The 15,808-nt window shown below is 39.7% G+C and overlaps 2 protein-coding genes across 2 annotated transcripts; both read left to right on the top strand.

Moving 5' to 3' along the window:
* The first annotated feature begins 365 nt into the window (after positions 1 to 365).
* cimip5 (ciliary microtubule inner protein 5) lies at positions 366 to 4,633 on the top strand. Its single transcript, XM_075448791.1, has 3 exons — positions 366 to 553; positions 642 to 681; positions 4,113 to 4,633. Exons 1-3 carry the CDS (start codon positions 426 to 428, stop codon positions 4,368 to 4,370), a joined length of 426 nt encoding a protein of 141 aa, XP_075304906.1. The 5' UTR covers positions 366 to 425; the 3' UTR covers positions 4,371 to 4,633.
* Positions 4,634 to 8,239: 3,606 nt separating this feature from the next.
* On the top strand, positions 8,240 to 15,581 carry slc66a3 (solute carrier family 66 member 3). The gene is made up of 7 exons (XM_075448790.1): positions 8,240 to 8,524; positions 9,752 to 9,834; positions 10,754 to 10,823; positions 10,926 to 10,983; positions 11,285 to 11,405; positions 14,320 to 14,361; positions 15,181 to 15,581. Exons 1-7 carry the CDS (start codon positions 8,379 to 8,381, stop codon positions 15,279 to 15,281), a joined length of 621 nt encoding a protein of 206 aa, XP_075304905.1. The 5' UTR covers positions 8,240 to 8,378; the 3' UTR covers positions 15,282 to 15,581.
* The last annotated feature ends 227 nt before the right edge of the window (positions 15,582 to 15,808 follow it).

Below are 15,808 nucleotides of genomic sequence, written 5' to 3'. Positions count from 1 at the left end.
TTTTTCTAAAGTCTGCATGGAAGCTGCACGCAGGCTGGTAATTTAGCAACACCTAAATGTTGCAATATTGAGATGTTGTTGTTTTTTTATGTTTTCAATGATGATTTATGATCAGGAAACATACAAACTACCTCTGAGCGTCTCTAACTTGAAGGACATTTCTTGAGGTTTGTTCCGTTTAGTCTACCACGACCCCATGGTAATTTCAGTCTGTTTAAAGTTGAATGGGACTAATTGTTATGCGTTCTCCGCTCCTGAGGACAGGCCATTGTTGGAACGCGGTTTCCATGGTAGCGTAAACAAAACGGCGTAACTACGGGCCGTGATTTCTGAGCCTTTCAGTTGATTCAGCGCACATCCACAGAAGCTGAGCAGCCTTGTGCCTTTCACAAATCCCACAAACCGAAGCGGACGTACACGGCGCAATGCGGGCGTCCGCCAACAGAGGAGAGAGGGCCACTGGGGGCCAAAATCCGGACCACCTCGATCCCGTTAAACGCGACCAACTGTGGAAAGTGTTGGTGTGGAAAGAAAAGAAAGCAACTCAGGAATGGTGAGTAAATAAAGTCTGTGAGTCGAGAAAAGTCAAGTCCTGTTGATTCAAAATCATGGCGTCAGATTAATCTAAACAAACTCCGCAGGGAGAAGAACTGGAACTTTCTCAGGGACTATGACCTCAAGGTAAGGAAATTATAGCCTGTTGATGGATGAATGTCGATTGTATTTGAAGTTTGATCAGGAACTCTGTTCAAATGCTTTTTCTTCTTCTTTTTTAATATCTTTTAATTTCTCACCAACAGCCAAAACTAAAGACAAAAGGCCTTAAATTAAAAAAAAAGCTATTTTATTTACAGTCACGAGTGTAAAAAGGAAAGCACACCACGAGTACACATCATTATTTATTCTAATTTATTTTAAATGCAGTGTGAAAAACTAAGTGAACCCCCTGATCCAGCAGCAGGAAGTTGAAGTAATGGTTTCCTGTGGGACGTTATCAGTCTCTCTCATGGTTATAGAGGAATCTTGGCCCACTTTTCAACACTTTGGTATCCAGAGGAGTTCATGGTGGACTCAGTGGCTGCCAGGTGCCCAGGTCCTGTGGCTGCAGAACCAGCCCACATCATCAGCCCTCCACCACCGTGCTTGACAGCTGGTGTGAGGTGTTTGTGCTGATGTGCTGTGTTTGGTTTCCTCCAAACGTGCTGCTGTGCATCATGAGCAAACATCTCCACTTTGGTCTGCTCTGTCCAAAGGACATTGGGCCTCATGCAAGAACATTTTCGTATTTTTATTCTAAATTTCTCTCACTTTTTTCGTAAGAAGGTCTCGTACGAACACGCCACGTCAGATTCAACAAGCGCTCTTAACTTCGGAAAAAGCGTGTAAACGACCTGCGTAAATGATGAATCACACCTGTGCGTATCTAAGTTCACGTGCACGAGGATAGTAGATTTGCATACTCCACGCCCAAAATAATACCATATAAGGCTGTGCTTCCTCGCTCCTGTGAAGTGTTGAGTCATGAGAACGGCATCAAGGCGCAAAAACGGGCGCTGAGATTGAAGTTCTGCTTTCAGGTCCAAAAAGGAAAATCTGTCATTTTTAGCAGTGTCAGCAGTGGAATTACGGGACCTGCTAAAGCAAAGAAATGAGAAGCAATTACGAGTGCTGTTAATACCATGTCACCGAAATAAAAACATAAATGGTTTGATATGAAAATGGCTTAAAAAAAAACGTCTCGCCATGGGCAGGCGATCGATGACTGCAACTAAAGCCGTGCAATCAGTTGTTGCCTCATCATGATGGCACTCTGATGGGGTGGTCCATGAGGGGGGTCCATGAGGGGGGTCTTCTGGCACCACAGCTTCTGGTCTGCCTGGGCTGATTCAGGTTTTAGGAGACCCTCGTTCATGGCAATATTGCACCATGAACGAGGAATCGAGACACACCCACCTGGCCTTCAGCTCAGTGCGCTCCACGACGGCACGGGTGCTTTGATGCGTATATGTGTCTCGTGCTCCAATTATGATTGGCAGTCCAGCCACGGGATGAAAGTCCCTCTTAATTTGTACTTGTTGGACAGCGGTGTATGGGAATCTGATGTACCATGGGTGATAAACTGATGAGACTTTTGATGACCAAGGGGAGCGCACGGCTCACAGAGGACTGGGACACACCCGATCTGTCTCCAATCTCTCTCTGAAAGGTTCCAGTAGCCAAAAATCCAAGGGTGGTGAGGACCTGGACGTGTGGTGGAATTGGGTTTGATCTGCATGTTTTTCTCTGGAGTTGTGGCTCTAGCAAGCTGCATATTTGTAGCAGCACAGTCCTTGGGAATCTTAATCGCGATGTCAGCCATTCGTCTGTCTCCACACGGTCTCTTCCAAGAGCCTGACGCACTAAGGCATCCAAAAGTAGCAAGACAGCCGCTGGTTACGCTTCCCATTGACCTTGTTATATACAGATTCAAATGAACCTTCAATTAGTGCATAATTTAAGTCAAACAGAATAATGTCAGCATCATTATGGGGTATAATGTATATTTATTTATGTTTTCTTCAAAGTAATTAAATATACAATCCATTAGTCAAGCAAACTTGATTGGAATAACAGCGGACTATTTTACGAAACTCCTACGACAGGTCTGGATCACTCGTAAATTCTGTTCGTACCTGAAAGAAAACGTAAAATACGAAAAAATTGGTGAATGCGCAAATTCTCTTAAATCACTCGTACGGACGATTTAAGAACAAATCTGTGCGTACGAACGGTTCTTGCATGAGGCCCATTGTTCCAGAAGTCTGGTGGTTTGTTCAGATGCAGTTTTGCAAACCTAAGCTGTGCTGCCATGTTTTTAGAGAGAAGAGGCTTTCTCCTGCAGCCCTTCCAAACAAGCCATACTTGTTCAGTCTGTTTCTAACTGTGCTGTCATGAACTTTAACCTTTAACATGCTGACTGAGGCCTGCAGAGTCTGAGATGTAGCTCTTGGGTTTTTCAAAGTTTCTCTGACCTTGGGGAGAAAAACATTATCATTTAATTAAGTGTGTTTGATTACCGGTAGCTGAATTATTCTTTTCATTTCTATGGAAGCAGTGAGAACGGACTGGTTTTTAAAGGGGAACTCCGGGGCATTTGAAGCGTGTTTCCATTGCTAGAGGTTGTCAAATACTGATAGTAGGACACAGAGAGGTATATATTCTATTATCTTCTCTAGAAAAACTGCGTTCAAGTATTTAAAACATTACAACAATACATGCCCAGTAATATTCTTGTAATGTTTTAAATACTTGAACGCAGTTTTTCTAGAGAATATAATTGTTTTGTATATGGGATTATTCTCCATCGACTCTTTTGGGCTTTCACATGCGCGAGCCTACAACCAGCCGGTGAGTGACATGCTGTTTATAAAGTTGTTTTGTAACGTCCCCATGCCAGTAATGTGAGAACCATGCATATGGTTTTGATGGTAAGGCTTGTGACTTTATTGTCGGATGGGTTATAAAGTGGTGTGACGTTTCTGCTGTGTGCAAGTTGTTGTTTTACGTGGAAGGGTTAGCACTTGCCCCTTAGCCACCACGTATTAGCCTCGCATGACACGCTGAGCGAACAGCGCTATCTCCACACAGGGAGCGCAGATTTGCACCTCTCTGTGTCCTACTATCAGTATTTGACAACCTCTAGCAATGGAAACACGCTTCAAATGCCCCGGAGTTCCCCTTTAAACACTGCTTCAGAGTTTTGGCTTGGTTTGAACTCGATAATGACACGTTTAGATATGATCTGGTTAATATCCTGAAACATAAAGTCTTAAAACCCCAATTGTTATTTCTGATATTAAAGTTTTATTTTCTTCTTTGACACTGAGGGTAAATGCAATGAAGCGAGGAAGGTGTCCATTTCTAATGTATTATCAATTTGTGGTTGAGAGTAGAGGGTTCTGTAATAGTTTTCTAAATGTTCTTGAATGTTCTTTAATCCATGATCTGTTGTTCCCAACTCTGGATGTCGTATCTTGTGTATAGTATTCTCTGCCTGCTGCAAAATCCTTTCTAATTTTAATCTAACCTGCTTGATTTTAGTCGTGAATGGCGCCTACGTCTGTGTGTTTCAGGGACAGCAGAGGACAGAGGAGCCTCTTCCCAGCTATGTGTCGCTCTTCTCTGACCGCCATCCCAACACCAGCAGCCAGATGTTGGGCAGCAGCCTGTCCACTCCCGAGGGGAAGGAGCTGGTCAGATTGGACAGGCTGCTGTGGGGCATTCCCTTTAGTATTGGAAGTCGGAATTCACGATTTTCCAACACGAAGGATACTTTGACGTCAGATTCCCAACCTGGAAAGTCAGAGGAACCGTGCCAGCCACAATCTTAAAAACCCAACATGGCTGCCGCGGGCTTACAAAGTGGTGATAGCAGTAAACCGTTTAACAGCTCATCCGTCAGTTCATGTCTCATTAAATCAGTCACACAAACTGTTCAAACCTCTACCAGTGAACACATTGAACTACAGTGTAATGCCATGTTATCAACTCTCCAAGCAGGAGACACATTTGGGCCTAAAAATCGCTACTTTTTGGCATTTATGGCTCAGTCACAGCTGCAGATGCACCTATTTTTAAAAGATCTGATCGGCCTATCATCAGCCGCACACAAACAGTTTTTGTAACATTAGTTTGTTGAGTGAAACAAAGAAAAAGGTAAAGATCTACATTCTGGTGGATTTTTAACTCAAAAGTGTTGTGTTCGTGCTTGAAAACCTGATAATAAAAGCAGAGGAATAACCTTTAAGTTGCTGTCGACAAATGTAGACCCAGATCAGTCAAATAGTCTATTTCACTTACCAACCTTCCTAATGGAGTAAAATAACCCAGAAGTATCTGCAGAGCAGCCAGGATGAGTATAAGCAGCCTGTGACAACACTATATTTTACTTTATTTTACATTTTTCAGGGACAGACTTAGATGATAAAGTAATATTCTGTGTTATCTTCATGTTCCAGTGTGACAGGATCGAAGTATCTAAAGCGATTTTGGTAGAATGTTAATTGATCATCTGCAGTTTCAGTGCTGCAGACACACATCACAGTTTAGATCAAGCGTGGTTGAACATTAATTGCAGGTTTTCTTCTCCTAAGTGTGGCAGAACTTTTCCCACCGCCTTTCCTGAACTCCATGAAGCTCTTCTCGGGGTCAAGTGAGGGAGCTCGGGAAGAGACGGAAGGAGTTTTGTTTCTTTTTAATCGCACGATCAGCTGATCTGAACCAGTGGAGCTGAAAATCCGCTGCTGCGTCTTTCCTTACAGCAGCTGTTGCGAGGGCCAGATGTGGCCCAGGGGCCCAAAGAGAGTAGATTACATTCTTCATTGTCGTTGCATATTTCTGCTCAAGGAAATGGAGTTTGACTGCAGTTTGACACCAATAAACCTTTAAGATTTGGTCCACTTATCCTGAATCAACACTGTCATTCAAGGCTAAATGTGGCCAGCTGCAGGCTGTGTTTGGGCCGATGATTATTTGCTTTCTGGGTTATTTTGCTTGCCTGGAAGTCATTGATGCAACACCCAGAGACGCTACCCTGCTGCTGATGTCGGCCCGTCTGTATATCGCACAGCTCTGTTATTAATGTGCATTTAATGTTCAGGGTTATCAAAGTAGTCAGGAGTAATAATAACCAGATGTTTGTTTTCTTATCCGTTCATTGGACCATATGTTTCCCCCCACAGTTAGTTGCTTTTTCCTTAAGAAAAAAGTAACAAAGCAGCATCGAGAATTTATTCATGAAGACAGGTGAGAAGCTAAGATCAGATTCATGTCATCTGAGCTCTGTCGGGGGTTTAGTCAGAAACTTGACAATTGAAAGAGACACCTGATCTAATTTTGGGTGAATGAAAGGTCGTATTGCTACTTCTGCTTCTCGTTGAAGGTCTGAATTCTCAAAAAAAAAAGTCACAAAAAGCAGAAAAGTGCAAAGCAAACTCACAGAAGCCATTTAGCTGTATATTTTGCTCCTTTAAGCCAAAAATGACTGTTACAAGTGATTATATATTCATATAACACCTTAGATATTTTAGTTTTTCGTGTTTCTTTGTAAATGCAGAAGATTAATTGAAATGTTCCTGCAACATATTTACAAGTCTCATGAGAATAAAGTGTGTTTGTCGAACATCGAATATATCTGATCTACTTTCAAAGTGTACATTTGAAGTTTTAATCATTTTAAAGTAATTTATAATCAATAAGAAAATGAGTGAGAATATAAAGACGGAAATCATGAAACAAATAAAAGAAAAGGGTCAAAAAGCAGCATCAGCCCACTGAGCCAGTGTTTAAGATACAGACAATAACAAAATTATTAAGGTAAAAAGCAAAAAAAAGAACAAAAAAGAGGCTGGAAGAGAACAGAAACAGGGGAGTGCACATGGTGAGCAATGATGGGTTCTAACCAGGTGTGCATGGCAGGTATAACACACAGAGAGCACGTTTCACAGAAATGAGGGAGGAAAAAGTCAGATTTAACGGATTAAAAGTGAGTTAAAAGCTCATTTTAATGTGAGAAAGCAGAAGATTTCACTATGAAACTAAAGCTTTCTATAATAATTCAGTCAACATGCAAGAAAATAACAAAAAAACATAGAAAACAATCAAAATATTCTTAACAATTATTGTAATTTATCTTAATATTTCCAGATTTGTCCTTTTTCTCCTATTAATTTCTCTTTACCTCCAAACCTTCTGATTTACTCTTATCTTTCACTGTCTCGTTCCTGACAGATTTATCCATTTTTATTGTTTTATCAATCAATAACAACAAGAAAAACTTTGGTGATTGATTGGTGGAGATAATGTAGCAGAGAAGGGCGACACAAACATTTTCCTAAAAAAATAAGTATCTGATTAAAGAGGTTTTGTCTCGTATAAATCACAACTGTGAAACTAATTTTTGTAGATTTGGGCTTTTTCCTTTGAAATCCTGCAGTTTAACTGAATTTAAGGGAATTTCTATTACAAATCAGGCCTCACAGTCTGTAAAGATACGCATCAACGCTCTAATAATTCAGTTGGAGGTCTTAGTTTCTTATTAAAATGCACTTTTTCTGTTGGAAAGATGCCCCGTGGACAGGCTCTGTTATCATGGCTCCTTTTGTCAGTTTAGTTAATATTCTATTGGTTGGCCAACTTCTAAACAATGATGGTACTTTATTCGATTATTGAGAATCTATGTTTGGCTTATTGGCTTGAATATCAAACCGTTTAGAAACACTTTAAATTATTCTGTGATGTAACCTGTGAAAAGGCCTGGACATCGTTAGAAAAATCAATGAAACAGGTACAATTCAAAGTGTTACACAAGCTTCAGAAAGGTTTGGTATTAATATAAATCCTTTTCTAACTTGGATAAGGAGACTTTCTCTTCTTATTTCAGGTTTTTGTTCACAGTCGCATTTAAAATAGTCATTTATGCCTCTTGGCTAGTGGCATTTACATAAAGCAAAATGGTCTTAATCCAAACAACATTACAAAATATTTTTATCACAACTGAAGCAACATATTGACATGATAAAGTTCACCAATAACTAAAGAAAACTGTGAAATCTCTTGAAATATTTGAGGGTTTTAATCTAACCGACTGATGACTGCTTTGTTGTTTCAAACTGAAATAATGTCCATATTTTTTGTTTAAGGGGCACTTTTTTCTGTATAAATCTTTAATTATTGACTATTTTTTAATTATTTTAAATAATTTTAAATAATTTTTTAACTATGTTTGAATTTCCCCCATTGGGGGATGAATAAAGTATTTTTCTATTCTTCTATCCTATTCTATTCTATTTTCTCCCAAACGATGTTTCCACGCTCTGTTCATGAAACTATTCTTCTCTTCTATTCTATAAAGGTAGTTTACAACAACAAAAAAAGAGAAGATGAGGAGGAATAAAGATTTGAAATAATCTGGCTGTGTCGGAGCCAATCAGCTCACAGTGGATGTGTGCGGAAATGAGAAGATGCCAGCTGACAGGAAACCTTTAAGCTACCGGAGAATTACCGGAAATCAAACGTATCCGCCTTCAGGGTAAAAGCGCGCATGCGTTTATTTACAGTTTTTGCAGTAATTATTCTACATTACGGCTTTAAATATACTTTAATAGATCTTAACTTATTAGTTTAAAGTTTTAATATATAATATATACATTTAAGTGTGCTTTAAAATGCCACTTCGACATTATTTTGAAATCTAAAACCGGAAGTGGCCTTAAAATACAACGGTTTTTACGCTAGTGACGGCACAGCAGCATCTGGAAGCTAGTACGTGATTTAAAAGTAAAATCAGGAGGCAGCAGACGATCTTAAGTTGACTTTTGTTGAATCAACATCTCTGGAAAATGCAGTCGGACATGTTATTGCACATCGCTAATTTTAGCACGCTGTTCATGTGCATGGTGCTAAAGTTCCCGCAGATTTTTGTACTGATGCGAGCCAAGTGCTCCACCGGAGTCAGCCTCAACAGTCTTCTCCTGGAGCTCATCGGGTCGGTGAAGTCAGAGAAACTTTGGTTTTCTTTCCAGTAGATTGTTGATGCTGCTCGAGTGCATTGTGTATCTTTCTGAGGGGAGGGGAAGTGTTGATGTGATGTCTTCCTGTTCTTATATTCTAATTTTGTGCAGAGAAATTAACATCTTTTAATTATTGCACAGAAAAAATGGCCTCGGCTGGATCTGTGTGCAGATTATAAACACTCATATGGTAACTGTGAGGCTGAATAATGCCCCATCTGTCCTCTGTGCCTGGCAGTGATTGCTCTCCTCTAAAACACTGTGTTTATCAGCTGTAATTACACCGGATCAGCCTCAACATCAAAGCCACCGACAGGCTGATCAAATGAGAAACTTTGGACAAAACCAAAGGTCTTGACTTCACCACGAATGTTACTGATGTGCCCGTGAATATCAGGGGTTTAAATCTAAAGATCTAATATCAGCTGGAAGCCAGATTTTATTTTATCAATGCCTCCGATTGAATAAAGATAAAATAAAAACCTTTCTAATCTGCGATTTCAGTTTCATTTGCAAGAGAAAGTGAGTAAAACTACTTTGAACCCATCTACTTTATCAGGATCTTGAGCTGTGGTTATCTGGCTGTGCTGCTGGGCCCATTTGGATGACTTAATGATCAATACTACTTTAAAAGGCCTACCTACCCAATGGGTCAAAGTCTGTTGCTCTGAAGAAAGATTGGTTGATGTGACTCATATTTATAACAACATTACAAGATGCACAATATTTTCTAAAGCTCTGATTGATGTTAAATTCAATTGAATAATACTTTAGTAATCCCTTAAGGGAATTATTAAAATAATTAAATATATGCTATTGTTATAGATAAAGACAAACTGTCGTTAAGCAGCTCTTTAATCCTCCTCCTTTACTGTTAACCCTCTGTCTGCAGTCTCCGTCTCCCCGTATAGTCTTAAGGTTGAATAGAAAGGCCCAAGTTCGGCCATTTTATCTGCCAGTGGTCTCACATTTCCCATGATGATCAAGGGAACAAATGGTTTAAACTTCCTCCTCCATTTCTTTCTGGTCCGTTTTGTTCCCATTCTGCATCTTCGACTTATTCAACTCATCTTGATTTGTGATCTTACTCCAGGCATTACTTTGGGCTTTGTTAACAACTTTCCCGTTGCCTTGGTTGCGTATCGTAATAGATTTCTCTAAAATACACAGCTGTCAGTAACCTGACACCTTGTGCTTTACAGGTTCATTGTTTTCGTTACTTACCAGATGTACTACGACTACCCACCTCCGACATACCTGGAATATCCCATCCTTATTGCTCAAGGTTAGTCATCTAATGTTGTTTTTTCAGGAGTTTTTGGATCTAAACCTCTAATTGATTTATCATCCAAACAGGCTGTCAAACACCTCATGCTCCTCTTTGTAGTCCTGAGTTACTGAGTAGGAATACAATCAATACCCTGAGTTAAACACACTCTATTGAAAGTGTTAAATTAGTTCGTTTTCAGTGCCGTTCGTAGCTGCATTTTTTTATTTTTACAGATTTCCAGTAAAAACAAAAACCACGGCCCCCAAAAAAGTACCGTCTGCTCTGATTGGTCGGCTCCACTGGCCTGATCAGGCTCCGCCCACCATTCCATGTCAGCTTTACTAATATCAATAATTCGATTTCATGGGGATTTAAAAAAAAAAAAAGAAGTAAATAGTGGAATAAGTGATGCAGATTAACAGATTTTTTTTATTAAATTGATAAATCCTGTAATTTAACTGGAATTTTTGTTGGTTCTTGAAGACATTTTACCTCTAAACTAGTTGGTGGGGAGAGTATCGTACTCCTAGTTTAGAGGTGAAACATCTTTAAGAACCAGTCCAGTTGCCCTTATTCAAGCTCTTAGGATAATTAGATTATAATTAATGCTTACATTTAGCAACATTATTTGACTTTAATTATTTTTAAGTATGTTGTAACTTTGATTATAGTCAACTTTTAGATGTTTGACAACTTCCTGTGAAGTTTTTCTGTGCACAGTTGGGCAGTTTAGCTCGTAGCACCTCATCTTTTACCTGTTAAAGCGTAAAAAAAAAAAAACATCAGTGGTCACACTCACAACAAAGAAACAAAGTAAAAATGTGCAAAGGTAGAAGTCTGAGTTCTTGCTGAAGCAGCTGTACATCAGTGGCCCTTTAAATGACTCAAACCCAGTCTGAAGTGGTGCATGTTATAACCCACTCCGTGTCTTCAGATGTCATTCTTCTGCTCCTGATACTTCACTACAACGGCAGCCTGCGGCAGAGCCTCATCTACGCCGTACTGTATCCTTTCACTTTCTAACAGTAATGGATGTGAAACCCCAAAATCAATGACCTGCGAGCCTTTCTGTGCGTCGTGCCGCCGCCTTAACGCGCCGTGTTCAGGTTCGTCGGAGGCTGGAGGCTCCTCACGGTGGAACGGTGGATCATAGATTTGGCCATGGTAATAAATCACTTTGAAATCAATCACAAATCGCTGCATGTGTCTCAGTAAAGAGTTGGCACGTCATCAGTCAGGAGTAATGAGGTGGAGAGTCGAGGGAGACCTCATTTCAGCTGGTGTATAACATCCAAATCTGGTTGGGTAATGAGATGTCTTCAGGCTTTCTGCTTTTAAATAGGCGAGAGCAGCGAACCCGCAACTGATTTCCTCCTAAAGTTTAAGGTGTTGGAGGCCACAGGGAAACTTTTAACTTCAGCTTTCAGATTGCCATTTTGAGTCTGACTTCCACTTTCTTTCTCAGAGCCTTTGCACTTTCATTAGTGCTGCCAGTAAGTTTGCCCAGCTCCGATGCCTGTGGAGGTCTAAGGATGCTGGACAGGTTAGCGCCCTCTCCTGGGCCATGGCTACCTACACCTGCATGGGTGAGTGTCAAACAAAGCCATTTAATTACATTTTTAATGGTGGCTTTGGGGCCTTTCTCAACCCTTATTATTATGGAGACTTCTGTAGGCTGGGAATACTGTTAGTTTTTAAGAAAATCGTTTAAACCTCATCACTTGGGGCAGTGAAAACAAGCTGATACGAGACAAAACTTGCATATTTTGAGTTAACAGCTCCCCACCAACTGTTCAAAGACTCCTTTTAGCTCAGGTTTCGCTCTTTTTGGCCAATTTAACCCTCATACCCGATTTAAAACACAACTTAATTTCTGAAAGGGGACATTTTTGTCCCCTTTTAAAACGACCTAAAAACATATGTTAATGTTTTTTTTCCGCTTTTTTTTCCGTAGATCTTTTATTCCACTTCACTTCTGATCATAACTACCAAGTTTTCATTTATTTTAAAAAATTTAACCCTTTAAATACTGGTTTATATGATGTAAACGCCAATTTCTGTAAAAAAAAAAAACACACAAAAACTGCTATATTTTCAATATATAAAATGCAAAGAGGAATTGTTGAGCGGGGATAATTATGGTCTGGGATAGTCTAATGCTGTATTCATTATAATGGATGTCTATGGAGCCGTTTCTGTAATCTGCCATTACAGAAAAACTAAAAAGCTGATAAAACTGATGTTGTAGCTCATCAATGACATATCCCAGACCTAATAATCCCCCATAGAATATTTCACTTTGCATTGCATATATTGAAAATACAGCAGTTTTTGTGTGTGTTTTAACAGAAATTGGCGTTTACTTCATATACACTGGTATTTAAAGGGTTAATTTTTTGAAAATAATTGAAAACTTGGTGGTTATGATCAGAACTGAAGTGGAAGAAAAGATTTATGGAAAAAAAAGTGGAAAAAAATATTAACACTTGGTATTTTGGGGATCATTTTAGAAGGGGACAAAAATGGCCCTTTTCATAAATTAAAGCTACAGTCTGCAAGATTTGTTGTTGTCATACGTAAAGTCCTAATTTTTGGCATTTTAAGAGTTTACATGATCTATCAGAACACTTGAAGTTGAAAACGGTGACCTCCGTAGTCGCAAAATGCAAGAAATGCTTATTTTTTAACCGAAAAATAAAAAGTTATTCAACTTCCTGTCCCGCCCCTTCAAAACACATGAGAACTCGTGCACGTCTACGTGCACACCAGATGCGCCTACACGACTCTTCATTCATCAACTCACCTGTCATTTGCGATCATGGAAGACACAGTAAGTAGACTAACCCGTAATGAAGTTCAATAATAAGCGTGGGGACGAGCCTACCTTGTATCGCGCGTGCACAATCGGTGATTGACAGGCAGCAGAGCCCAGCTCGTAACCTGATTGGTTACCTTTTACCGGTCCGGTCTGCAATTTTGTAAACAAACCTGCTGGCTTTGGAGGGACCTAGCGGGACATATAGGGGACCTAGAGAACTATTGGGGTATTTAATGTACTACTTTCAGAATCCCCAGACAGTTCCAGGCATTATGCTTGAAAAAGAGTTGCAGACTGCAGCTTTAAGGAGTTTTTATTATTATTATTATTTTTAAATCAGGCATGACAAATTTTTTTTAAAATCCCTAAAAATTAATGTTGTTGCTAATCATTGACATATCCCAGACCCTAATAATCCCTACTCAATAATTCCACTTTGCATTCCATATTTTGACAATACTGGCACCTAAAGACTTCAAATTTGGGCTAAAAAGTTCAAATTGGCATCTAAAGGTAGCCTGGCTGACGCGTCCACATCTCGATGAGATGGTGGTCTGGGAACTAGGTGTGCATTTTCTCGTATTTGAGGCGTGGTTTACGAATGCCTAGAGCCGTTTATTGGGCGCTACGAATGTCTATCAAATGGCGTCTGGTTCTTCCCATGCTGCTTTGCGCACGATTCATAGCCAATTGTATCACTTATACCAGATGACGACAGAAATTCGACGAGGAAGAAGAAGAAAAAAACAGTAAAATAAAAGTAAACTTGCGTTCTAAGCTACTTAAAACACTTTCTAAGGCTGCATCGAACGGTAACGTTGTGTCCGCTGCCATGTTGGATTAACACTCTACAAGCTTCGGTGTCGCGCATAGACGTCGTCATCGTCTTGCTGCCCCCCCCCCGTTCTGTGATTGGTTCCCTAACTCAGGCAAAAATAAGGGCGGTGGTTTCCAGGCTGCCTTTGCAGTGAGAATGAAATCGAGCGCAAAGCAGCATGGGAATTCCCAGGCTAATCTAAAGGGTTAATTTTTTTAAAATAATTGAAAAGTTGGTAGTTATGAACTGAAGTGATAGAAAAGATTTATGGAAAAAAAGTAGAAAAAAAATATTAATATATGATGTTTTTAGGTCGTTTTAAAAGGGGACAAAAATGTCCCTTTTCAGAAATTAAAGAGTTTTTCTTTCTACACAATGAAAAATTGCATTGTATATGATGCGTTTGAAATAAAAAAAAAAAATAGTCAAAAATGCACAACTGGACCAAATATGATGAATATCACTATTTCCAGTGTGAAATTAGAGGAGAAAGTACACCCCAAGTGGACAAAAATGTCCCCCATTAGGGATTAGGGTTAAGGAGATCTGGCTCATCGAGTGTTTAAAACAGCTGAAAATGCAAATAAAAACTTTTACCACCGTGTAGCATCCGCCCTTCTTTTCAGCGCCACGTTTCTGGATGCTGTGGCTTCTTTTCTGCATGATAAAGCCTCAGCCTGCGCACATTAATCAGCTTTAACAGGACATCAGTTCTCAGGGACTCTCCTCCCTGAGTCACTGATCTCTCAGATCATGAATATGCATGATCCAGTTTACTGGGTTCATTCTCCAACACTTGGTTAATTAAATATCAGATGCCGTGTTTGATAAATGTGTAATTAACACCGCTTCCTCTTTGTTTCAGCACGGATTTACACCACCACGGTGACAACTGGAGACATGCAGGGTAAGTCTGAATGGTTAATGACTCTGCGATCCCACACAGGAATGTTCAGTAAAACACAAAAGCCATTCTGGATGCTCGTTTTTCCAATGAGCCCCAGACTCTAAACCCTCTGGAATGAAGGAATCAGCATCTTTGGGTTGTCATTTTTATTATTCGTCCCAGATTAGGACGCTTTAAACTGAATATTGGGACGTTTTAATGAGAAATATTTGCTTTATTTATTTTTTTACCCCTTGTCCTGCCCAGCATTATGGCAGCAGAATTGTAATCTGAATACTGTTTATGCCAAACACATTTGCAATGCCAAGGGAAGCTTTATGAATGTAAAGCTGCCCTCGATGCCCATCAACTCCTTATTTATTTATTTATTTTTGTTACAATACTTAACATGTGATAGTACTGAACTGGACCGGGGGACAGAGAGAGGGAGAGTGAAAAAGCGAAAAAAAGGAACAGAAATATGAAGAAACAAACACAGAAAATAATGAAAAATCTGAAATATTTGCTTTAAATAGCAGCTCTGACCCTGTTCAGTCCAGTCATGAACTTCTTTCCAAGCCAAAGTTGTTGCATAAACCCATAAATATCTATACATCCTTGTTCTATAAGCCTTAAGTCTACTAGACCCAACAAAGTTCTGAATCTGTAAAAGAACATGACACTTTGAAACTAAATGACTTTTTAAGAGTTTCCCAGTAAAGACTAAACTTTAAAATACCTTGAAAATGACTCAAGAAGGACCTGGGACGCCTTTAAACTTCCGGATCCTTCGGCGTGTTCCCGTCCTCTCGGTTCTAATGATCTCCCTCCCTGTGGCAGTTCTGGTGCGCTTCGTGGCCATGACCCTGCTGAACCTGTGGGTGCTGCTCACCGTCGTCTACTACCAGAGACGCAGCGGCAGCTCCAAGAAGGACGACTAAGTTTGGAAAAAGTCCGATCCCGGGGTCACTGGGTCACTTTAACTGGCGGACAACAACGGTTACGACATACAAATTGATACATTTTATATAGTTTTTACCTTGTACTGTTAGATTTAAACATTTCTAAGTAAAACATGCCAGCATGTGTTATTCTAACCGATGCTTTATCCTACAATATGTGAAAGAATTTAGGACCTTCCACCTCAGGACTGAGAAATACTGCGTTTCCGGTGGTTTTATACTGTATATGTGAAGCTCTTTTTCCAACTGTTCTAATAAACCAAACATTTTACCTTCTTACACTAAGATTTCAGTGATTTCAGACACGAAACACGACCCCTCCGGAGGTTTATCGGGTAGAAATAATCCAAACCAAACAGCACATCCATTTCTTTATTGTTGAAGTGGTTATTATTATTATTATTATTATTATTATAGAGCTGTTTGGTAGCAAACATGCAATCTGGATGTAAAGCCCTTAAATACAAAGTGGACAAGGCTGTATAAATAATATAATGTGCACTGTA

This window comes from Odontesthes bonariensis, chromosome 17 (assembly GCF_027942865.1).
Source record: "Odontesthes bonariensis isolate fOdoBon6 chromosome 17, fOdoBon6.hap1, whole genome shotgun sequence".
Lineage (NCBI taxonomy): Eukaryota > Metazoa > Chordata > Actinopteri > Atheriniformes > Atherinopsidae > Odontesthes > Odontesthes bonariensis.
The sequence above is the reverse complement of the archived record's forward strand: the minus strand, read 5'-3'. Positions and strand labels throughout refer to the sequence as shown.